At 41.1% G+C, this 24,001-nt stretch overlaps 1 protein-coding gene across 3 annotated transcripts; it reads right to left on the bottom strand.

Moving 5' to 3' along the window:
- Positions 1-596: 596 nt before the first annotated feature.
- SLC39A6 (solute carrier family 39 member 6) lies at positions 597-22,539 on the bottom strand. Of its 3 annotated transcripts, none has more exons than XM_032219893.1 (11): positions 22,429-22,539; positions 21,639-21,827; positions 16,902-17,503; positions 14,134-14,314; positions 13,663-13,832; positions 10,477-10,689; positions 9,916-10,012; positions 7,244-7,621; positions 5,309-5,389; positions 3,233-3,423; positions 597-1,412 (listed from the first exon to the last, which is right to left on the bottom strand). In XM_032219893.1, exons 3-11 carry the CDS (start codon positions 17,493-17,495, stop codon positions 1,260-1,262), a joined length of 2,058 nt encoding a protein of 685 aa, XP_032075784.1. In that variant the 5' UTR covers positions 17,496-17,503; positions 21,639-21,827; positions 22,429-22,539; the 3' UTR covers positions 597-1,259. The 3 variants fall into 3 exon arrangements, with proteins under 3 accessions (XP_032075784.1, XP_032075782.1, XP_032075783.1); XM_032219891.1 differs by having other exon boundaries at positions 21,639-21,817; XM_032219892.1 differs by lacking the exon at positions 21,639-21,827 and having other exon boundaries at positions 22,429-22,538.
- Positions 22,540-24,001: the final 1,462 nt, after the last annotated feature.

Raw genomic sequence — 24,001 nt, 5'->3', positions numbered from 1 at the left:
AGGGGCCCTATGAGTCGGCTCTGGAGGATGTGGAGGACCCTGGACAGGGTTCTGACTCCGAGCAGGGTGCAGAGAGGTTGGTTGGCCACCAGGAGGTGTCTGAGCCTTGGACCAGTGGGGAGGAGACAAGGGAGTGTGATCCTGACATCAGCAGTGAGTTGTTCCTGGATGCCCGCCATTGAAGAGCTAATAGGCGCAAGGAACAGTTGCGCAAGTACAGGAGGTAATTGCACTCAGCTGGTGGTAATTAGGCTCCTCTCCAGACTATAAAAAGGCTCCTTGTGCACACGCCCCTTTTGCAGAAGTCAACGCAGGAACGAATGTTGGAGAACATTGTTGTGAGCTTGGCAGGCTGGACTGCTGCCACGGCTTATCTGTGCTGGATTGCTGCCCAAGCTTGTCTGTGCCGGTTTGCTGCCAAGGACCTGTCTGTCTGTTAATTAAATGCCATACCTTATCTTTGACTCGGAGTGTGGGATGAGGGGGGTTAGAACAGGTAGGCATTGCTACAGGCAATTGGGGGCATCTTGATAAATACATAAAAATATACTTTGGACATTCATTCAGACCAAGGATCATGTAATCTTAATTGCAAATAAAACATTAGATCTCTTTATTGGAATACATGTTTGCAGTAACGTAACAGTTCTCCACCATCTCTACCAAGAAAAAAAAGGTGATAATTTTAGATTTTTCTATATCTTTAAAACAACAATAGTTGACCTATTTGTACCACTTTTAACATACAGTATACAAGACAAACTCTAGCAATGCATGCTCTAATCAGATTTGCAATATTATTATTTTTTTAGAGGAAAGTTCATGTTGCAAACTATAGTTTCATTTTGCACTATGTTTGGAAAAAAAAGGTAATATTTAACAAGCCAATTTTCTCTCTTTGCCGCTGGCAAGCCCCTGCAATTTATGAAAGATTATATTATTAAACTCTCTACGACTAATTAATGGGAGGGAAAGTGTCTACAATTAAACTAGAGAGACAATATCAATAGTATGAAAAGTGAACAGAACATGCGGCTGGAGCAGTGTACAACTTCAATAAACAAAGAGTTCATGGAAGCAATTGTAATCCTTCAGTAGTTCAACCCCTGGATAAAGAAGACTGGGGTGCGATTTCACAATTTTCTTCCATCATCCCGTACCTTTACGTCTCTCATTCCTCCCTGAAGGATCAGGAGGAACAAGAAACTGGCAAAAATCATTCTACCTCCTGAATTGCAGCTCCGAGTAAGAATGCAATCCTATAAATTTATGCTGAACACAATTTTATGTTCAAACACTGAGATAAGTAACATGATACCAAAACCTAATAGAATCCCTGCGTTTTGTAACAGGAAATATCCCCAGCGGCTGCATCCATGATCACTAGCATCATTGTGAAGCATTTCGGGTACCTATATTTAAAGAAACATACAATAATTTTAAGTCATGCAATAGCAATAGCAATAGGAGTTAGACTTATATACCGCTTCATAGGGCTTTTAGCCCTCTCTAAGCGGTTTACAGAGTCAGCATATTGCCCCCAACAACAATCTGGGTCCTCATTTTACCCACCTCGGAAGGATGGAAGGCTGAGTTAACCTTGAGCCGGTGAGATTTGAACAGCCGAACTGCCGAACTAGCAGTCAGCTGAAGTAGCCTGCAGTGCTGCATTTAACCACTGCGCCACCTCGGCTCAGTGCATATTATAAATAATGTTATAAATAATGTTTCTACATATGCAGTGGTTAATGTTGGTAATATTGATCAACCCTCTGTTATTATACGTATAAAATCTGCTAGAAAATATTGCAGTATATTCCCATCTGTAAAAATATGCTCCTATTCTTCTTTCCAGGCAGCTAAGAATATCTAGATCTAGAATACCTAGATTTTTTTTTAATGTCCCTGTAATCCATTGCATCAGGGTGGCGTCAGGATGACTGAATGGAACTCTAGCATTTGCTGGCCAGGTGCCCTTTCTGATGCCTATGCAGAGTTCACAGCAGACAATTACTCATTGTAATTCTGGAGAGAAATATCTGCTGCTACCTAGGATTGAACTCACAGCCTCCTGATTGTGAGGTGAGAGCTCTACCTCTAAGCCACCATGCCACTCATATCTAGGAAATTAAGGAACCAAATTCATTTTCTTTATATTTCTATTACTGTTTTTCAGTAAATGACTTAATTTTCCATGCTTCCTGGATCCACTGATCGTTATGTTACTTTAACAACTATTGTGGCTGATTGCCTGTGATCAAATATGAGTTGAAAATATTGTGCTTGAAATTCTTCTTAGTATACTATTTCCCACCAATCCTCCAACCCCCAATGCATTAGTTAGAATGAATCCTACCTAGAAATGTATATGTCAAGGTTTCATTCTTAAAATAAATCCAGGATAGTCTTCAGAAAATCATAGCAATTAGATGAATGAATACATTTGGCTATAATTGCCAGAATGGCCATGTTATTTGGGTAAAATTTTTAGTAAGCTGTTGTGGCCCAGCAGGAGCCGTTGGAGCTGCCACCGGACTCCGACAGTGAGGGGCCCTCTCCCCCAGGTCTGGAGGATGTGGAGGACCCTGGAAAGGGTTCTGACTCTGAGCAGGGCACAAGAGGCTGGTTGGCCACCAGGAGGCACCTGAGCCTTGGACCAGTGGGGAGGAGACAAGGGAGAGTGAGCCGGAGGCCAGTAGTGAGTTGTTCCTGGATGCACGCCATCGAAGAGCTACTAGGCGTCAGGAACAGTTGCGCAAGTACAGGAGGTAATTGCACTCAATTGATGGTCATTAGCCTCCTCTCCAGACTATAAAAGGACTGCTTGTGCACACGTCCCTCTTGCAGAAGTCAATGCATTAACTAATGTTTGATGAACAGTATTGTGAGCTTGGCAGGCTGGATTGCTGCCAGGGTTTATCTGTGCTGGATTGCTGCCCTGGCTTATCTGTGCCAGTTTGCTGCCAAGGACCTGTCTGTCTGTGAATAAATTCCGTAAAGTATCTTTGGCTTGGATTGTTTTGGTGTAGGAGGAAGGGTGTCAGAACAGAAAGCTAATATTATTTCCCCACCCTACTCCCATTCCTCTAAACACTACTTCTATTGGCTAGAGAATAAGCATATGCTGAAGTCAATGCCAGGCTAGTATTCCTATAAGAATATATCATTGGCATTCCAAAGTATTGGAATGCTATTAATATATATTAATATCTATTAATAAGCATGTACTTACCATATCAACAAGAGCAACATACATGAACAGCCCAGCCGTAAGGGCAAAAATCCACATGGAAACATTGTCAGCATAATGGCCAATAAGTATCCCAGTCGCCATTCCAAGGTATGCCAGCATAGCTGAGAGAGCATTATAAAGAACAGCTTGCCTGACAGTCATACCAGCTTTAAGAAGTACAGCGAAGTCTCCTTCAAAAGAGAGATACAAATGTGTTTATGTCAATCGTTTACATTAAAATGTAAGCATTTCACCCCACATGATAGCCGTTAAAACATTATGGTTTTTTTTTCTTTTAAAAAAAATCATTTGCTTTCATATAATCAGGTGCTTCAAAACTTTAGAAGAATGGAGACAAGTGTAAGCATAATTGCTTTTGTCACATTTTATCATTTTTTATGTGCTTGTCGATACTCAAATATATGCAAATTAGGAAGGCTGTTGGTGGCGCAATTCTGGAAGAAGGAAGATCTGCCCACTATTCAAGAATGGACATTAAAAGTAACAAACCTAGCAGAGATGGCTAAAATATCAGCATATCTCAAGGACCATTCAAACGAGAGATATAAACTGGAGTGGAGAAGATGGATTGACTAAACTCAAAATAAATACGGGACTAAGAAATTCCAGATAGTTTATGACTGAAGAAACAAGGAATGATATAATCTGTTTAGAGGTAGCCTAGCAAAGAGGAGTTAAAGCTCAAATGAAAGATGATACTAACTTTTTTTAAAGTTTATTTTAGAATATCTTTGTTAAAGGTTTATACCCTGTATTGGTTCTGGGAAGTCGGGGGGGGGAGGAAGGTTTGGGGGGCATGGGGGGGAGGGTAGGGGGGGAGGTAAACATTTGTAAAAGTTTTTTTTTCAAAATTTTTCAATAATATATATATATATATACATACACACATACAAACTAGGATTGTATACAGATAGGATTACAAAAACCAGTGTCTTTTCGTGATTGTTTCCCTCGGCTGTAATAAAACATCAAAAACAAGACAAGAGCAACTCGTAACACATATCACAGACTTCACAAATCTGAGTTTTTCCATTATTTTAACACATACTTCTACAATTTATATTAATGTGAAATAAAACATTTTGAAATAATTTGCCATTACAGTTATGCCTCAAAACCACAGTAAAGCCCAGGATTTCAATTGTAAGTCACTGCAGTCGAAAAATCAAGAAAATGGTCGTAGACTGAGGACTACTTATACATGCAGAAGGGATCTTGAGTTGGAAGTTGACAGCTTAATAAATCAACAATTCAATATCTGAAAAGCAAAATGTCCATTTCTGAACAGAGATCATTAGTAAATGGAAAGAAACCTAATTTCCAGTATTGTAATGGCTTTATAGAAATTTAGGAATTTGGAATATATTTAGAATACCGTGCATAGTTTTATATGCTCTACAACGTCCAAAAAAAGTGATACCAAGGTACAGAAAATCCATCCAGAATAATCAGAGAATTAAAACAACTCTCCCATCAGCAAAGTAACAAGTGTCAGGATTACTTTAGAAAAAGGGGGAAATTTAGAATGTGGAAAATGTGGAGGGAGGGATGAAGAAAGCAAATACAGAAATGTATTTCTCAATCTCTCAGAATACCAGAAACCCATAGCATGTAATTAAACTAAATGTAACAATGATCATAAACCTAGCTTAAACCTTAGGTGTACAGAAAAGAAACACAGAAAAATCTATGAAGAACAAGCTTACTATAGATACAAGGGTTTTATGATATATTTAGAAACGGAAGAACAACAGTTGCAAAGGAACAAAAGCAGAGAAGGTTGTTGTTCTGATATATTTTGTGACTCCACTGTGTATGCTTGACAGGTTGCTGTGAGAAACAATTGTTTTCTCTGATCAGAGAAGGCAATTACATTGTGATAAACCTTAACAAAATGGCAGATTGCTTTTCAGCATTTAAACAAAAAACAAAAATAAATACTAAGGAATTTGGGGCTTTATTAGTATTACTATCACTCTGCAGGCGATATACCAGTTAAAGCATGGAAATTATATTTTATGTATGTCTAATATGTCTCTAATACATATATCTTACCCAATTCATGTGGCAACTCATGACAAAAGACCGCAACAGACGTACTTAAGCCACTGGATAAGCCTTCGGTGAAAGCAGCCCCTAGGAAAAATAAATGAACATTGTTAAAAAGGAATCACACTGAAAAATGCAGGCAAACCCAAAAACAGATTTAAATTAAGAAAGATGTTTTCTAATCAGCATTGTATATTGTATAGGTGCTGTATTGCAGGAACCAGGGATTAAATCATACAAGGGAGAACGAGAAATAAATGATTAGTTGTAAGAAATATGCTCCCTATTAAAAAAAAGTTTAAAAATACACCCATTTTCTGAACAAAAGCTATATACTTTCAGCTAGCCCATTCTTATTCCTATTTCAGTTATAGTGAAGAGAATCAATTTCCTATCTGTGTACTTGTTTAGAATTTCAATTTAAATGAAGAGCAGTTTACAGTTACATAAAAATCACAGAACTATAGATTTTAATAAGATGCAATCGGATAAATAGCTAAGACAATAGCAACATGACTACAGATCAGTGGTGGGTTGCTTATCCCGTTCCAACCGGTTCAGTTGGAACGGGGCCGGCGGCGTCCTCGTGCACACACGCAGTTCACACATGCGTCGTAGCACCTGTGCGATGCTCCAGCTGCTCACAGAGAATCGTGCAGGCGCTGTATGTGCCATGCGCCTGCGTGGAAGCGCAGAAGCCTTCAAAGACAGGTAAGGAGCGCGGGCGGGCGGGCCATTCGCCGTTCCCGGAAGTTACTTACTTCCGGGTTCACCGACCAACCGGTTCGTGGGGACCGCCGCGAACCGGTTGAAACCCACCCCTGCTACAGATAATCTTCACTTAACAATAGTAGTTGGGACCTGAATTTCTGTTGCTAAGTGACACAGTCATAAAACACGGCTTCGCATACTATTTACCAACAGCCATTCTAGCATCTTCAGTTTCTGTCATTAAGTGAATAACAGCAGTTTAATTGAGTATGTCCCATGGCTACCATTTGTGGCTCACTGCTGGCTTTCCCACCGAGTCATAATTACCATTCACTCAACACCATTGTAAGTTTGAATGGTCTTTGGTCTCTCCACTATGCTAGTCTCAGAGTGCAATCGTTGCAGCTGTGCCAATCCAACGGGTAGCCAGCCATATCGTTGTAGTGGCTGTGCCAGTTAAACCGGGGTAAGCCATCTGAGTCGTAGGAACTTTCCTTCCTCCTAACAGCTGATCGTTGTGGCAGCCTTCCATGCCATTCACCGACAAACAGCTGACAGGAGCTGTTTCCCTCTCTCGCCGAACAGCTGGCAGCCTGAGCGGCTGCAGCGCTCACCTGAAAAATCGCGCTGCTCTCTGAAACCCGCGCTGTTCCAAAGGAACCTCATAAACCGCTGAGAATCCTAAGAATTTAACTCTGCCATTTTGATCTGAAGAGCTCTCCTCAAAAACATCTCTCTTGGGCTAAGCCTTCATCAAAAACTGGAGAGGGGGCGTGGCTGCAAACTTTAAAAGGACCCAGTCTTTGGGTAGAAGGGCAGAGTTAACCCATTCTTTGGATTCTCTGCTCACACACTGCAGAATGAGTGGTTGTTAAGAGAGAACCACATGCAATTTTTATGTACTTTAGAGATCTTGATTCTTGGTTATAACAGGAAAAAGTAACCAATTATTAACAGAGCCAGGAAGACAGACAAATAAGATTCACGTCTACCTAAGCGCTAGCTATGTTTAACAAACGAAACATGCATTTTAATGAATTCGGAATTTCTGAGATATTTATAAATTGGCTGGGAAAATACTGAGAATCGCGACAGGCTTAATTTTATCAAAAATCTTTTTTTTATTATTATTCCTCTTGTGCATTTACAAAAAATGTTGCTGCAATGCTGCTCTCCCATTCACATGTATGGACTAGCAGCCACAGGGAAGCCAATACATAAAGCACTCACCAATTGCGAGACCGTCACTGAAGTTATGCAAGCCATCTCCCATTATCACCATCCAAGCTAAGGTAGCGATCCCAGCATCTTTCAATTCCTCGCGTGAATACCGCTGGCTATGGCTATGTGGGTGATGGTTTTGATGGTGATGGTGATGCAAAATATGATGGTAGTCATGGTGATGGTGACTGAGATGATCTGATTGGCCTAGGGTGTCGTGCAGGTGTGAATGGCATTTGTTTCTACATCCCCTGGATTCATATTCATGATCAGCTGTCTCTTTGTGGATGGGGGCGATCATGACCTCCTCTTCTTCTTGTACCATGGGTTTCTGAGATAGGAAATTTGATGGCTCTTGAGAAAGCACCCCCAAATAATTTTCAGGCCCTTGGAGGGGGGAAAAAAAAGAAAGAAAACAACTCAAATAATTATCCAATTGATTTAAAAAAAGAAATAATTAGAACAATTGCTATATAGCTAAAAGACCCTGTTTTATTTTCACATGTTTTTATTGGAAGTGTACCATGAAAGTAAGTAAAGAATGTTTTGATCTATTTTATGTTTTAGGACAAACCTATGAAAGGCAGGCACACTTTAACCGTGTATTATGCCACATGTTTAGAATCATGTTTAAAAACTGCCCTATGAATAAATGCATCTAAAGTTCAGGTTCCAACATATGCCCAATAATAATCAAGATAAATACAAACCATCAGGTTTCCTGTCTCACCTCCTTTTTCTCCAAGGTAGATTGCACTCATAAAAAAGTGGCATTAATGAAAACATTAAAAAAAATGATTATAACCTATGCGTTTCATTTGCAGGTGTGTCCACATGCCTGGGGTTAAAAAAAGTGAAGATAATAGGGAGTATCCTGGAACATTCCTCATGACCTGATTTTGTCAGGGCCACCATGGCAACCTTTAAAAAAAAAGGGGCAGGATTTTTTTCCCCATTACAATGGGAACTATTTAGTAACAACTCCCGTTGCATAGTTTCAAAATTCCTGATGTGTCCACCAGCACAAATGGTTCTACACCCTTAACTTGCAGCGTGTAAAAATTATTTAGCAGTGAAAACTGAACAGTCATTTTCAAAACTTACTCCTAAAGGCCAAATCAACTTCTGATGGATCAACATAGCACAGGGATGCCTCACTATATATATATATTTATTTATTTAGCTAACAATTTATAGTATTTATAATAATAACTATGTAGCAGAATCCAGAGACACAAGGACAGTAAACATCAATCATCTCTCTGCAAAATCTCTGGGTGAGAAAAAAGAAGAGATGGTGTATAGTAAGAGCCACTTGGTATGGTGGTTAAGGTACAAGTGGAAGATCACAAATTTTTGTCCTGCCTCGGGCACAAAGCCAGCTGGGTATACCTGATGCCAGTTGCTCTTTCTCAGTGTTAGAAGCAGGTAATGATAACACCATTTCTAAAAAATGCTGCCGAGAAACTGACAAGGCATTGTCCGGGCACTGACTCCAAGGCCCGAAAAGGAGGAGCGGGGGAATACACAAATAAATGACAATTTATGGAGGAAAAAAAAGCAGGAATGAAGAAGAGGTTGCAATAAAGAGAAACTAAGATCATGTTTGCCAAAATAGCTCTAGTAGAGAAATGTAGGAGACTGCTAACAACGTTTAAATCATTATATTTAAGAGCCGAGGTGGCGCAGTGGTTAAATGCAGCACTGCAGGCTACTTCAGCTGACTGCAGTTCTGCAGTTCGGCTGTTCAAATCTCACCGGCTCAGGGTTGACTCAGCCTTCCATCCTTCCCAGGTGGGTAAAATGAGGACCCGGATTGTTGTTGGGGGCGATATGCTGACTCTGTGAACCGCTTAGAGAGGGCTGAAAACACTATGAAGCGGTATATAAGTCTAACTGCTATTGCTATTGCTAACTGCTATATTAATGATGATTGAGGATGAAAAGTTATGAAATTAGTTAGGAATATTCCAAACAATTTCTACACCACTTACACACTCTATTACAATTATTGGTCTTTCTGGAAGGTTTTTCTTTATAACTGTAGCAGCCATATTTCAAAACCTGGGACATAAATGGGAACTTAACTAGATTGCCAAGTACTCAGATGGATTTTGGCCACCCTACTTCAAGTTTATCTTCCCTAGGTTAATATTTGGAACACGGAAGGAGCTGAAAAAATGAGACTGTGTATAAATGATAAGTCAGCACTGTTTTATGACAATGTTTCTTAACAGAATGTATCTCATTCATTACCCTCTGTAATGAAATGGTTTTTATTAAAGGGAGTGGACAATTCTCATTCACTTTTTAATATATTTGTCAGAGATGAGGAGACAACAGGGAGGTATATCCAATACTGTATTAGAAAGTTAAATCTATAACGCATTTAAGATTGAAAATAATATCATGTATTTTATTTTTGTTCATTCTTGCTTTCCTTAAGCCTTCTAGTGCTCTTAGTACCCAAAGGAAAATTGTAGCCTTTTTCAAACTGCAGATAAACACATACAAAACAGGAAAAAAAAACATGTTTTGTATACAGGGATTTATATTAATTTTATTCTATTTAAAAATTGAAAGCTTCCAAGCTAATATAGATCTCAGATTCTCCTATATTGCCATAAATACATTTCACAAAGATTTTAGAAGATATTTATACAAAGTTCATTGAAACTTACTATCATCTACATCTATTTTGTCATCATTTGCTGAAAGTTGAGAGTCATATTTAGACAGCTGTTTCTTGATTTCTGATTCATCGTCATCATTTTTTTTCTAACTCCGAAAAGAAATACAGTGAAATTGTTAACATTTTGGCTATACATCCCGAATGACACATATATCAGCAGAATACAGAAATAGAATATAGAAAAAATATAGACAGTGGAATAGAAAATATGGACAGTGGAATAGAAACAAATTGAAATGCATGTGAAATTTCTATACTTGTTAGAAAAAAACCCACAGATTTTTGCTATTTTAATATTTCATTTCAGTTTTAAAACCTTACACCAGCTAGGAAAATTCAATCTCAAATACACTTAAGGATATATCAGGTTTTTTTCCTTTGAAAAACTTACTCTGTGATGGTGAAATCTAAGTAACTGACACTATTACAGAAAAGTAATATCCAGTGAAAGCATAATTCTATAAATTGGTTATAAGCATTACTTTCAAATAGTCTCCTAAAAGGAAATTTAAGCAAAACAAAACTCTGATGAAAACCAGTAGTTTCTCACCTTTTTTTTCTTATCCTTAAATTGTTTAATTAATGTGATCAAGTGCTCAACAAGAAACATAAAATATAATCCTCCAAGGGCTGTAAGTCCTTTCCACGTAGAATCCAAATAAGCGTTCTCTTCCGAACTCTGGAAAACTAGATGCTTTAAAGGGAGATCCTTACTGTGTGCCATCAATGGTTTTTCATGATGATGGTGGTGCTTTCCATGAGACTGAATGTGGAAATTTAAAAAAGAAAAATAGTTTAGACAACATTCCATATAGAAGAAGATGAGATAGGATGACTAGAGAAATAGTGATGTTTGTCAGCACAAGAATGGTATAAAGCAGGGATTCCCCAATCCCCCGTCCAGAGGTGGGTTCCTACCAGTTCGCACCTATTCGGTAGAACCACTTCGTCAAATCTACCGAACCGGTTAGAAGAGGTTCCACCAGTGGACCCGGAATGCAGGCCACACCTACAGAAGAGGTTCCAAAAATTTTTGAAACCCACCACTGGTCCTTGGATATGATTATTCTACACTATCATGCTCCTATTTATAAAACTCAGTGCCTCTGTGAAAGGTAAGGATGACTACTGCGTTTGTGGTGCAATCAGAACATTGCGTGTGTTGAAGTTGTTTTAACGCAAACCAAAGATGCCTTTTAAAAAACAAGTTTACATCCTATTCTTATGCATGCCAGTGCTGTGTGTGAGGTAATTTAAGGTGGTTCTGACAAGTGTCGTCGGCATCTTCATATCCGGTCAAATGGGTGGCAAGCCACTCCCATCCGGTCACATGGGTGGCAAGCCACTCCCACAAAGGAGGCCACACCCACAGAGTAGGTTCGAACAATTCTTGAAACCCACCACTGCCCCAGTCCATGGACCAGCACCGGCCCACGGCATGCCAAACTGGGCCACACCAACAAGCAAAGCTCCATCTGCAGGATGCAGGCAGCATGCGAAGCCACGCCCCCCTCTTGTTTGCCGAAAAACCTCTCTTCACGAAACCGGTCCTTAGTGCCCAAAAGGTTGGGGGACACTGGCATATAGACAACAAGGTAGAAAAGGTGAAACTTGCATTTTATTGCAATCAGTGACCACCCACAACTAAAACTCACAGACTAAGGCCTGGGACGACTCTAAAATAATAAACTATAATTTCAGACAATACATAAGAATATGGAAATAAGATTATAGTGTCAAAAGTCCTTGTACGTCTTGCAAAAACTCCAAGAAAAATGGATGTGTGTGGTGGAGGTGGGAGGAACTGTTGCATTAATTTGACCTACAGGATATTCTTTGTGTCATTTAAAAAAAAAGAGTAATACCTCACCTGTAAAATAAAAATTAGTGAAACACTGATTATAACATCTCATGCTATTCCAGGAATAAGACTCAAATTATATTCAGATGACTGTCCAACTTACACATTTAGCATAATAGTTATATTTATAAACTCAACAGCCTCTTTATGCCAGCTATGAAATATTTCCAAATTATACCAAATGTTTACTTATTTTTAGCCAAAATGTCACACAGGTTCATCTGATCCGTAGAAGATTTATTTGCTTTGAATACAGTAGTCAGCTGTGATACTAAACCTTTCAATCCCCTCAAACTGAATGACGCAGAATAGCTCTTGTATTATTTGGCAAATCTAACCCGACCACAAACCATAATTGGCAACATGAATTGTAAATTCTTTCCAATGTTATTGTTTGTGAACCAATAACTATAGTACGTAAGCAAGCACAGTTTGAATTAGTTGTTGCAACAAGTTAATACAAGGAATATCTATGTAGAAAAATATGTGAATTACATGCCAATGATCCTGGATACCAAACGTAAAGTCAAAAATATGAAAAAAATCTCAAAGGTTTGGATTTTATAAATGTTCGTTTAACTATTAAATGTCTCTCTTGATTTCTGTGCCACAAATATTTAGCCATATAAACTCCGTTACTAAATCAAATTGCCACTGAATGGCCTTGTCACATGTTCAAACTCCAATGCTATAAGCATCCCATAATGCTCTTCTTCCAAAATAATTTTTTCTTTTCAACCAAAACAGGAGGGGATGATATTTCTCCCGCTATACGCTATGAGAGCTACAAGAAGAAAGGAAGAAGGGAAGGAGAAATATCTCCCTTGCATACATACACAAAGTTTCACAAAGCAAACTTTTCCTGAGAAATGCACAACGCTACAGTTTGCAAAGAATTCGACCGGACAGGTTTTACATTACTATAAATGCTTATAGGTTGAATAAATAGTGAGCAGAAACAAGAGACGCAAAACAGAATTGAGGAAGCCAGGCCTAATGTGACCTTCTGAATTTTAATGGCATAAGAAAAGAAATTAAATTGAAGCAAGTATGTGTTTTTCTTACTTCACACCAGTGGTGGGTTTCAAAAATTGTTGGAACCTACTCTATGGGTGTGTCCTCCTTTGTGAGAGTGGCTTGCCACCCATGTGACCAGATGGGAGTGGCTTGCCACCCATGTGACCTGATATGAAATTATGAATTAGTACTTAGGTCGGTCCAAGTAGCTATTCAGAAACTCTGGCATTGAAGCATGCAAGTCTTAAAGCTGTCAAGTTACAAGATCCTTGCCAGTGGTGGTTTTCAAAAGTTTTTGGAACCTCTTCTGTAGGTGTGGCCTGCTTTCCGGGTCCACTGGTGGAACCTCTTCTAACCAGTTCGGTAGATTTGACGAACCGGTTCTACCGAATAGGTGCGAACTGGTAGGAACCCACCTCTGCTTCACACCATAGTCAAATCCACCAAAGAGCTGATGAAATAATGTGACTTTTCAAATGCAAATAACAAGGATGATGCCGAAGCAATATTTCCACTAGGAGAGAATAGTGGTTTTTCAGGAGGACTTGAGCTGGCTAAACTCTCCCTTCCCCACTGTCCTGTAGTTGCTTCATCCCTTTCCTAACAGCTGGCATAAAACTGTGTGGGTACACTATATTCGCATCCTTAGTAGTACATTTACTTTAGCTCTAACCTAGTTAAGAAAAATGCATCTGCAGAGATTTAAAACATGATGGACAACACAAGGTCATCAGATTAGATGCTTTCGTTTCATTATGACTCCTTTTTCTATTTACAGGCTTCCACTGACCAAAGAACACTGCTGTGCTTCAATGGAACATCTGCACTATTAATAGAAAAAAAAAACAATGTACTTACATGTGGAAGGAGATGTAAAAGAGCATCTCCGCTTAGCGTTCCAACTGCTAATGCCACCAGGAAACTTAAGAGGAACTTGAAAAAGACACGATTCATAAGTGGCACAAGTATAACACCCAGTAATGAAAGAAAACTGATAATGGAAATGGATATAAAGCCACCGATCCAAGCTGAAAAGAAAAGAGATTTTTTTTTTAATCAAAGGATTCAAACATACATTCTTTATTAAATAGCTTTCTTTCATTTTGGCGACTAGCTAAAATAATTTTCTAACCTGAAAGATCAGTAGGATTTTTATATTAGTTTGTTGGCATTTATAAAAGGACCTATTCCTTGAGATTAAAAAAAAAATGTTTTGATTCAGATAATTCAGCCCAAATAAAGCCACTCCTGGGATAAGAATGTATTACACCATCAAAAAGAAAAAGAAAAAGTAGAAATATTAAATGGAAAATCTGCCAGCAAACTCACCAACTTGTAGTGAATATGTTTTTGGAGCTGCTTCAGCTGTTTCACTTGCTGCATGGACTATACAGTTTCTGCCATCAATCTGATTAATTATAGCTGGACAAAGATAACTAAATTCTATGGCTGTCAAAGATGCTTGAGTACTTATTCCATGGAAAAGCATCATTTCTGATGTATTAAAGCACTATGGAAAAAAGCAAAATACACACATTAAGAGACATAATTTCAAAACAGTAGCTTTTCTTCAACCGACAAACTTCATGATAAGAAAAAAGTGATTTTTTTTAAAAAAAAGTTAAAAATGCATCAAAGCTATTACATCGGATTATGTTATAGCATCACAGAGCCGATACATTTTTGTATGTCACAAATAATTTAATAAGGTGTTTAAAAATCAAAGGTATTACAACTATCATCGAAAGCGTGGCTTGTGCTATAGGAAAACAATAAGTGAATGCATTTTTTTTTAAAAAAAACTGCCAGACTAGTTTTATAAATATTAAAATGAAGTCCCTGAAGATTGCATTACTTTTGGTAACTGGGTGTCCCCTGGGCAACGGTGTTGTCACCGGCAAATCTTTTCAATCAAAAAGCACCTCTAGGTTCAGTGGCGGGGTCCTACCGGTTCGGCCTAAGCGGTAGTGGTTTGGGGGCCTGGGTCGCTGGAAACGGCAGTGACCCAGGCCTGCAATGCCCCTGAACTGGTTGTCCAGGCGGCGCCCTAGGCACTTCCATCTTGTTTTTTAGTTCTGCACATGCGCAGAACAATTTTAATTGCACTGTGCATGGGCGCACTGTGCATGCACACGCAGTGCATGCGCACATGGTACGCATACGTGGAGACCGACAGTAGTACCTGCCGGAACCCATCCATGCCTAGGTTACAGACAGACTTTATAAATTTATAAACAAGCATTAGGTAAGTTTTTGCAACATTGATGGATACTAATGTAATTTTAAAGCGCTCCATGGCTTAGGCCCAGGATATCTGCGAGACCACCTACTGCCACCGGTAGCCTCCCATCGTCCAGTGCGATCCCACAGAGTTGGCCTCCTTAGGGTGCCGTCGGCCAGACAGTGTCGACTGGTGACCCCCAGGGGGAGAGCCTTCTCTGTGGGAGCACCTTCCCTCTGGAATGAGCTGCCCCCGGAGCTTCGTATAATCCCCAACCTCCGGTCCTTCTGACGTGCCCTAAAAAGTTGGCTTTTCCAGCAAGCCAGCCTGGCCTGAACAAAACAAATCAAAGTATTGATTACTGTTAATTTTAATTTGAATTATTTAAAAAAAATGTGTCATTGTTAATTTTAATTGGGTTTGTTTTGGATATCCTATTTAATTTCTTTTTAACTTTTGTAGTATGTGTTTCTTTTAATGTTGTACGCCGCTCTGAGTCCTTGAGAGAAGGGCAGCATATAAATCGAATAAACCTCAAACCTCAACTAATGTAAGTATACAATCTTCAAAATGTAGAAGTTTAATAACTTTCAGAAGTCCAGGGTGGGACTGGCAAAGCTATTCAATACAATTATCTTCTTTCTGTTTACATAATCTACGTAACCAAAAAATTTCTATACTCTTTAACGGTAGTGATAATGATGAATGTTCTTATTCAAGCTATACTTGAAATTTCCAAGATTTCCATTTTAAAGTTTAACACATGAATTATAAGCAAAGCATACCACATGGAAACTGCTTTTCTCCATGAGCTAATAAATCAATTATGTAATTTAGTAATTTTATACACACACACACACACCCCTTTGAACCTGTGGATATCTAAACATTTCAGTACACTCAGAAAGACCACAAATTATAGGCATATAAGAATTAATACATTCAATTTAAATGTGAGCATGGCAAGGTTGTAGAAAACTATTCATTAGGTTAGGATTAGATCAGATCTCAGACAACGACAGCAGAATCCCAAATTTGCCAAACTGATTGTTCAATTTAAAACGCTTCAGAAATTTATTACAAAGAAAATAAATCCAGCGGTCAGGAACCTTGTTTGTTTTTCAAAGAGCAAGATTGAAATACTGATGAACAAGGGAAACCTTCAGCATGCAATTCTTTGCATGATTATCATATATGAAAGCATCTGAACCAACTCTTAGATGATATTTCTTTTGGAAATGGAACAACACACTGTAAAGAGGTAACTACATGGCATCGGACCTGGGTACCTGAGAGACCGCCTCCTGCCGATTACCTCTCTCAGACCAATTAGATCGCACAGGTTGGGTCTCCTCCGGATTCCATCTGCCAGCCAATGTCGGCTGGCCACTCCCCGGGGGAGGGCCTTCTCTGTTGCAGCTCCGGCCCTCTGGAACGAGCTCCCTGTTGAGATCCGGATCCTTACTACCCTCCCGGCCTTCCGCAAAGCCACCAAGTCCTGGCTGTTCCAGCAGGCTGGGGGGAGCTGAGAAGCATCTACCTCCACGGAAATTGTGAATGTTGGTTTTGTTTTTAATATGTTGTCTTTGTCTCGTTCCCCCCTTTCCCTTCTCTTTTGTGAGCCGCCCAGAGTCCTCCGGGAGTGGGCGGCATACAAGACAAATAAATAATAAATAATAATAATAATAAATAATAAACTAAATTATTAAGGCTTTAAAAGAATAGAATCTTATATCAAATGTCTTTTTTTTAAAAGCCTCTTTCCAAATATATTTTGTGTAATTTGTTTGCTAATTTTAGAATACAGGGGAACCTCCTGTTTCAGACCTCCGCACAAAAACAAGTGGTTCCTTTGGTTTTCTATTTAAAAACTTACATCACTGCTGCTTCCTAGAACAGTGCTGGGTTCGGGGCTGACGAGGCCTACGCGTGCTGACAATTCTGCAGTTTCTGAGTGTTGTAGCAAAGGGTTGCTCTCTGTAGTTGTGATATAGGTAGCTGTTGTTGTAGCAACGGTCGCACTCTTGTTATCCATGGATTCTTGCTGGTGGTCCTCCATATTCTCCGTTCTAGGCACATCTTTTGCTGGGTTATTCCAAAAACCTTTGCTGCCATCACCCGATTCATCATTAGGACAATAGGTTTTGTCAGAGTTTGCAGCATGGTTGTGATGGTGGTGGTAATGGTTGTGATCGATTCTTTTCACTTTCTCAATGCCTATGCTGTGTAGCAATTTTTTAAACCCTTCAATATTCAATGTATTGTTCTCCCCATAACGAGAGAAGAGATCCTGAAGATGATGCCTCTGTCGACATAAAGCCAAACTAATATTAATACCAGCTGCCTTCTCAGGAGTGAGTTTCTCTGTAGTTTGTGAAATTGTGGCTGATTCCAAGCTAGAGTAGGAAGCATCACAATACAAGAATGTGGAAAGTAAGTGAAGAAAACCTATGTAAAGTTTGTTGGCCATAGTAGGTCCTATGAAAAGAAAATGACATAAAATTAATTTTAAAAACCGGCCATGTATCTTGTTCAATTCATACAATAGAAAATAAAATGAGAATTCAAAAGAAACTTTTGCAAATCTAAAATGGTAAACTACACACATTTTACTATATGAAATTTTGCTTTTTTTTATTTCAAGCAGTACCAGGTAACCACTTTAAAATAAACCCAAGATAATACAAAGGATACAGAAAATACAAAAGCAATCTACAATTTGTGTAATTTTTTTTCTAATGTGGCAATTGAAGATAATTTGTTAATCCACTACTCAATTGTTATGTTACCTAACATTTTTCAATCTTGCACAATTATTCTTTTGGCTAATAAAATTAAAATACGATATGTACCAAAGGGATTTAAAGCTTTAAATCCCTTTGGTACAGATCAGTTTCTGATCTGGTGGTCGAAAAGACCAGAAAATTTGACAGCAGTTATGGAAGCCAGCAAAGTCACTACAGCTTCAATGCAAGAATTTCAGTGAAAGGTCATACATTGCGTGACCCGACAAAAGCGCGAACATCATAAGCGCGCTGACAAAACCGCGGCGCTAAAACGCGATGTCAAAAGCGCGTCGACAACAGCGCGCCGACAGAAGCGCGATTTAAGTTAAGGTAAGGTTTAGGGTTAGGTTTAGGGTTAGGTTACAGCGCGCTTCTGTCGACGCGCTGTTGTCGGCGCGCTTCAGGGCTCATTCGTCGCTCGGTTTTGTCACCGCGGTTTAGTCAGGCGGGCTTTTGTCATTCGCGCATTTGTGGTGGAACCGTACATTGTTGATATTGGATTCCTATTTAATTGGCACATAGTATCAAATGCTTCCTAATGCTGGGGAGGTTGTCAAAAAGGGGCCATTTTCTTCATTTGTGGTGCTCATATGATAAAGCTACATCTCCTCAGTGAAACAATTTTGGAGAGATAAGTATCACTAAACGTGAATGCTGTCCAGAGTTAGTCTTATTGCATTTATTTATAGGATCAAACCATATCTTTAAAAACAGATTATTCTCATTCATTGCAAGAATAACCTACATATTTTATATCTTTTCTTTTGGTTGTTAAAAATAATAAGGTATTAAATTCTCAAAATTGGTATAAGGCCATATTGCTGAAGCTCTAATAATTCTATTGCCCAAAAAAGATTTGAATTGACACCAAAAAAATCAAGTTGCATACTGTAGTATCCCTCCTTTGGAATTCCCTAAAATAGGGAAAAACTCACTTAAAAACTATCTTGCTTAGCAACGGAAACTTTAGGTTCATTTGTGGTCGTAAGTCACAGATTACCAGCACAGAGTTCTATAGATATTAAAGATTCCCAAAGGAAACACGTCAAATAGCCTGAATTAAAATCATTTTGAATTTTGATCGAATACTTTCCAATATTTATTTAATTTCTATCACCTTACTTTAAATAACAAGATTTCAGTTTTATGGTGTACTCGAAACACTTTGCTGCATTCTCATCAATCTAATGTCTTGCGAAGATGAAGCATAAATGTATATTCAACTATAATAAATTGGAAGAAGGGTCACAGACTGGAGGACAGGAGAATCAAAAGTAAATGCAAGTGTTTAAGTCAGAGATGAGTTGCTCCTGGTTTGGCCTGGATCGGCCGAACCCGTAGTAGTGGCAGTGGGAGGGGCTCTGCCCACCCGCTTCTGTCGCGCACGTACAGGAGCTTGGCCAAACCAATAGTAAAGAAATTGGCAATCCATCTCTGGTTTAGCCGAGGTGGCGCAGTGGTTAAATGCAGCACTGCAGGCTACTTCAGCTGACTGCAGTTCTGCAGTTCGGCTGTTCAAATCTCACCGGCTCAGGGTTGACTCAGCCTTCCATCCTTCCGAGGTGGGTAAAATGAGGACCCGGATTGTTGTTGGGGGGCAATATGCTGACTCTGTACACCGCTTAGAGAGGGCTGAAAGCCCTATGAAGTGGTATATAAGTCTAACTGCTATTGCTATTAAGTCCAAGAATAAGCATTTTATAGTTAATTACCACTAATCATAAAGTGGGATATAATTCTAAAGTAAGAATTTCAATCTTTTAATTGAACTGGATTTACAATAGATACCAAATAGTAACGGACTACTAGAAATACATTGGGACTTTTGTGAGCATTTACTGTTTGGTGATGCTGTAGAATTCAGTTTAAGAGTATAATTCAACCTGTGCCAGTACCCAGATGACCTATTTGCAGCTACATGAATATTATTTATGCATCTTCTCTACACCTACAATCAATGAACCTTCATTAAAAAGACTGCGTAATTTATCACTAATGGGATAATTTTTTCCTTCCTGATTTCTCATCTTATATTTTTGCATTGACAAATGTCCTAGGTGCACTTTTCATACCAAAAATTCAGGGGGAACGTTGATGGATATATCAATAATTTAGGGATCATAGATCTTAGAAATTAGGTTTTTATGTTTATTATTCAATTTTTATTTTTATCATGGATTTTCAAGAAACTTTACTCTTTTTATAATCATTTATATCCTCCTGTTCTTGCAAAACATACATGGTCCTCCCCCACCCCTCCCATTTTATTCTGATATCCACCCGCTGAATTAAGAAGAACTGGACTAAAAAGAACTCGTAATCCACCCTCCCAATAAATTCTATGGCAGGGGAAGACTGAATTTGGGAAAGGCAGGAAAGTACTGGCCAATCAACCAGACACTGTGTTAGTAGACAAAGGCCGGAAGACAGCGGTTGTGATAAATGTAGCAGTGCCAATTGATAGCAACATCAGGAGCAAGGAGTATGAGAAGCTGGAAAAATATCAGCAATAGCAGTAGACTTATATACCGCTTCATAGGCCTTTCAGGCCTCTCTAAGCGGTTTACAGAGAGTCAGCATATTGCCCCCAACAATCTGGGTCCTCATTTTACCCACCTCGGAAGGATGGAAGGCTGAGTCAACCCTGAGCCGGTGAGATTTGAACCGCTGACCTGCTGATCTAGCAGTAGCCTGCAGTGCTGCATTTAACCACTGCGCCACCTTGGCTCTCAGGGCCTGAAGGAGGAAGGACAGAGAATGTACAAAAATACAGGTAGTCCTTGACTTACAACAGTTCATTTAGCGACCATTCAAGTTACACCGGCACAGAAAAAAGTGACTTTTGACCAGTTTCCACACTTGTGACAGGTTTTAGCATTCCCATGGTCATGGGATCAAAATTCAGGCGCTTGACAACTGATTCGTATTTAGGATGGTTGCAGTGCCCTGGGATACACCCATGTTACACCTATCTTCCGTGAGTTGCACTGGCTCCCTATTGGTCTCCGAACGCGCTTCAAGGTGCTGGTTATCACCTTTAAAGCCCTACATGGCCTAGGACCTGGATACCTACGAGACCGCCTCCTGCCACGTACCTCCCAGAGTCCGCTAAGATCTCACAGGATGGGCCTTCTCTGGGTGCCGTGGACTAGACAATGTCGTCTGGCGGCTCCTCGGGGGAGAGCCTTCTCTGTAGCTGCCCCGGCCCTATGGAAGGATCTACCCCCTGAGATCCGGACCCTCCCCACTCTCTCGGCCTTCTGAAAGTCTACTAAGACCTGGCTTTTCCGGCAGGCCTGGGGCTGTTGACCCTTGATTTAGTCTCAGACCCACTAAGGTTGAGTGCATGTTGTATTCTTTTAACTTGCTCTGTCTTTGTATTCTAAATTTTTTAGTATTTTTAAAACTGTTTTTATGTAAGCCGCCCGGAGTCCCTCGGGATTGGGCGCCATACAAATTCATTAAATCTTGAATCATGTCATCCCTTTTGCAATCTTCTGATAATAGCAATAGCAATAGCAGTTAGACTTATATACCACTTCATAGGGCTTTCAGCCCTCTCTAAGCGGTTTACAGAGTCAGCATATCGCCCCCACAGTCTGGGTCCTCATTTCACCCACCTCGGAAGGATGGAAGGCTGAGTCAACCCTGAGCCGGTGAGATTTGAACCGCCAAACTGCAGATAACAGTCAGCTGAAGTGGCCTGCAATACTGCACCCTAACCACTGCGCCACCTAGGCTCAGATAAGCAAAGCCAACAGTCCAACCAATTTCACAGAGATTCACTTAACTCCGGCGAGAACGGTCATAAAACGGGGCAAACTCACTTGATGAATGTTTCGCTTAGCCACAGGAATTTTCGCGCTCAAGTGGCGGTCGTAAGGAAGAGGACTCCCTGGTAAAAGGCCAAAGCGGTCGCCAGTTTGTGCTCGGCGCCTTCAAGGCTGCGACTCCTAAGCTGGGAAGAGCGGCTCCAACAGATCCCAGGATTGACAATCAGAGCTCTCTGCAAAGAACTAGGATATTTTGGCACGTTGCGGCATGCATCCTGCACCTGTCGAAACTCCTCTCCTACACCTTCCTCCTTCTCAGCTATTAAGAAAGGCAGCCTGCCCTCTATTGTGCAAGAATTCCCTCTCTGATTGAAACCAAAGCAGATCCTGTTTATTCAGACTGGTGGCCCCAAGGAAGGCACGCAGGGAACACTAATAGCCCTCTCCTTTCTTCCTTCGCTGGCATGTAATACCCAGAGATAGACTGCTATTGGACATGGAAGCTTGACTCACCAACTAAAGCAACTTTCTGCCCCCAGCTCAACTGGGAGAGGCTGATGAAAAAATGAGAAGTTCACCAATCGCTGCTGATTCAGTGGTCTCCAACAGTGGCAACTTTAAGACTTGTGGACTTCAACTCCCAGAGTTCCTCAGCCAGCAAAGCTGGCTGAGGAACTCTGGGAGTTGAAGTCCACAGGTCTTAAAGATTGGAGACCACTGCTTTAGGACCCTCCAACCATCCAAAGAGCGACTTCCGGACAACTAGCGCCCTAACCGGGCTTGCCCACCCACCCACCCACCCTCCCCAACCTAGACCGACAACCACGAAGCCGCGCTTCCTCACCAACTGCTCCGGTCCATTCCGTGCCCGGAACCGCCTTCGCTCGCAGCTCCGGGAGAAGGTGAGCAGCAAGCCGGCCCTACGGGACTCAAGAAGCGGGGTGACGTCACTCAAAGCAGCCAATCGGAACGCGCTTTCCGATCAGCTGGGCGGATAAGAACCAATCAGCCTTTCGTAACCCCGCCGCGTTTCGTCCTTGGAAAAGGAGGGCCTTGGTCGAAAAAGGGAGGGGGGGGGAGAGAGAAGCGAAGACAAAAGAGTACTGTACACACAAGGCGGCCCACGTGGGGAGGAAGGCGGCCTCCTGCGCATGCGTGAAGTAGCAGGCGCGTTAGCGTGTAAAGTGGTTTCTGGCTTGGAAATTTATTAGGCAAATTGGTCGGTTTAGTTTTGCGGTCATTCTTTGCACCAACCCTCGCTTTTAGATATGTATAATACGGGTTTTTCTATCCAGTTTTGGCAGCGTGACGTTTAAACAGCAATTAAACTCTTTTTCTTTTCTTCCACCGAGCGGAGAAAGATCTGTACAGTTTTTAGTTAAGTGTTTGAACTAACCTTACAGAAAAGTCAGAGCCAATCAATGATTTATATTGGATCTATCGGAAAGCCTCACTATAAACCATTGTGGGAAGTTATCGCCCAGCCCTCTCCCAGAAAAAAATGAAATATCCTAGGAAATGTTGAAAAGGCAGAATATTTCTCTGGAGGTGAAAAGAAAAAAAAACATCTTTTAAAACAGTGGTCCCCAACCCCCGGTCCGCGGACCGGTGCCGGGCCGTGGAGTACCTGGCACCGGGCCACGCAGCGGCCGGGGGCCATGCAACGGCCGACTCTTCACTCATGCAGTGCCGTCGCCGGAGGGGGGGAGCTGCGCGGAAGCACAGGAGCAAGTGAGGCGAGGAGGAAGAATCCCCCGCTACTACACCACCTCCGCCCCCTCCCCGAGTCAGCCGTCCCCTCAGTGAACGCCTCCGCCTCTTTCTCCTTTCTCGCCTCAGTCGGCTCGCCTGGAAGTGAGGCGAGGAGGGGGCGGACCATGCGCTGGAAGCGGAGCCCTTGGAGGCCGCTCTCTTCTTTTTCTCGCTTCCCCGCCCGGCCTTGGCTTGTGAGAAGGAACGGCGGGAGAGGTAGAGAGAGAGAGAGAACGTCAGGCAGCCGAGGGCAGGGGGGGTCTTTTGAGGGGAGATGGGGGTGCGCGATTTTGGCGCTCGTGCGCCCTCCGCGGGCGTGGGTGGGGGGCTGAGAGGAGTCTAACGGTAGAGCAGGAAAGGGGAGGGTATGAGCGCCGCCTGAGGTGGTGAGGGGCAGTCGCCAGATTCAGGCCGCCGCTGCCGCTATTGCAGCGCACAGTGGAAAAGCGGCGGTCTTGCCCACCCCTTCCCTGCCTCCCGCCCGCTCCAGTTGCCGCAGCCAGGGGTGGGGGCTCAGTGCCTGAAGTCTCTTGCCTCTCTTCCAAAATTTCGCCAACTGGCATCGGTGAAGCACGCTCTTTCTCTTCCTCACAAAACACATTTCCTTTCCCCCCACACGTAGTTATTGGCGATATGGACTCTTGGACTCTTACCCAGCCAGATCA

This window comes from Thamnophis elegans, chromosome 6 (assembly GCF_009769535.1).
Source record: "Thamnophis elegans isolate rThaEle1 chromosome 6, rThaEle1.pri, whole genome shotgun sequence".
NCBI classification, from domain to species: Eukaryota; Metazoa; Chordata; class Lepidosauria; order Squamata; family Colubridae; genus Thamnophis; species Thamnophis elegans.
The sequence above is the reverse complement of the archived record's forward strand: the minus strand, read 5'-3'. Positions and strand labels throughout refer to the sequence as shown.

Bases quoted from the DNA above. Each gene is read 5' to 3' on its own strand.
- SLC39A6 (XM_032219893.1), bottom strand. From the start codon at position 17,495: ATGGCCAACAAACTTTACATAGGTTTTCTTCACTTACTTTCCACATTC. The intron at 7,622-9,915 runs GTAAGTTTCAAT...CCCCCCTCCAAG, and splicing joins CAAAATAGATGTAGATGATA to GGCCTGAAAATTATTTGGGG. The intron at 3,424-5,308 runs GTAAGATATATG...TCTCTTTTGAAG, and splicing joins TGAGTTGCCACATGAATTGG to GAGACTTCGCTGTACTTCTT.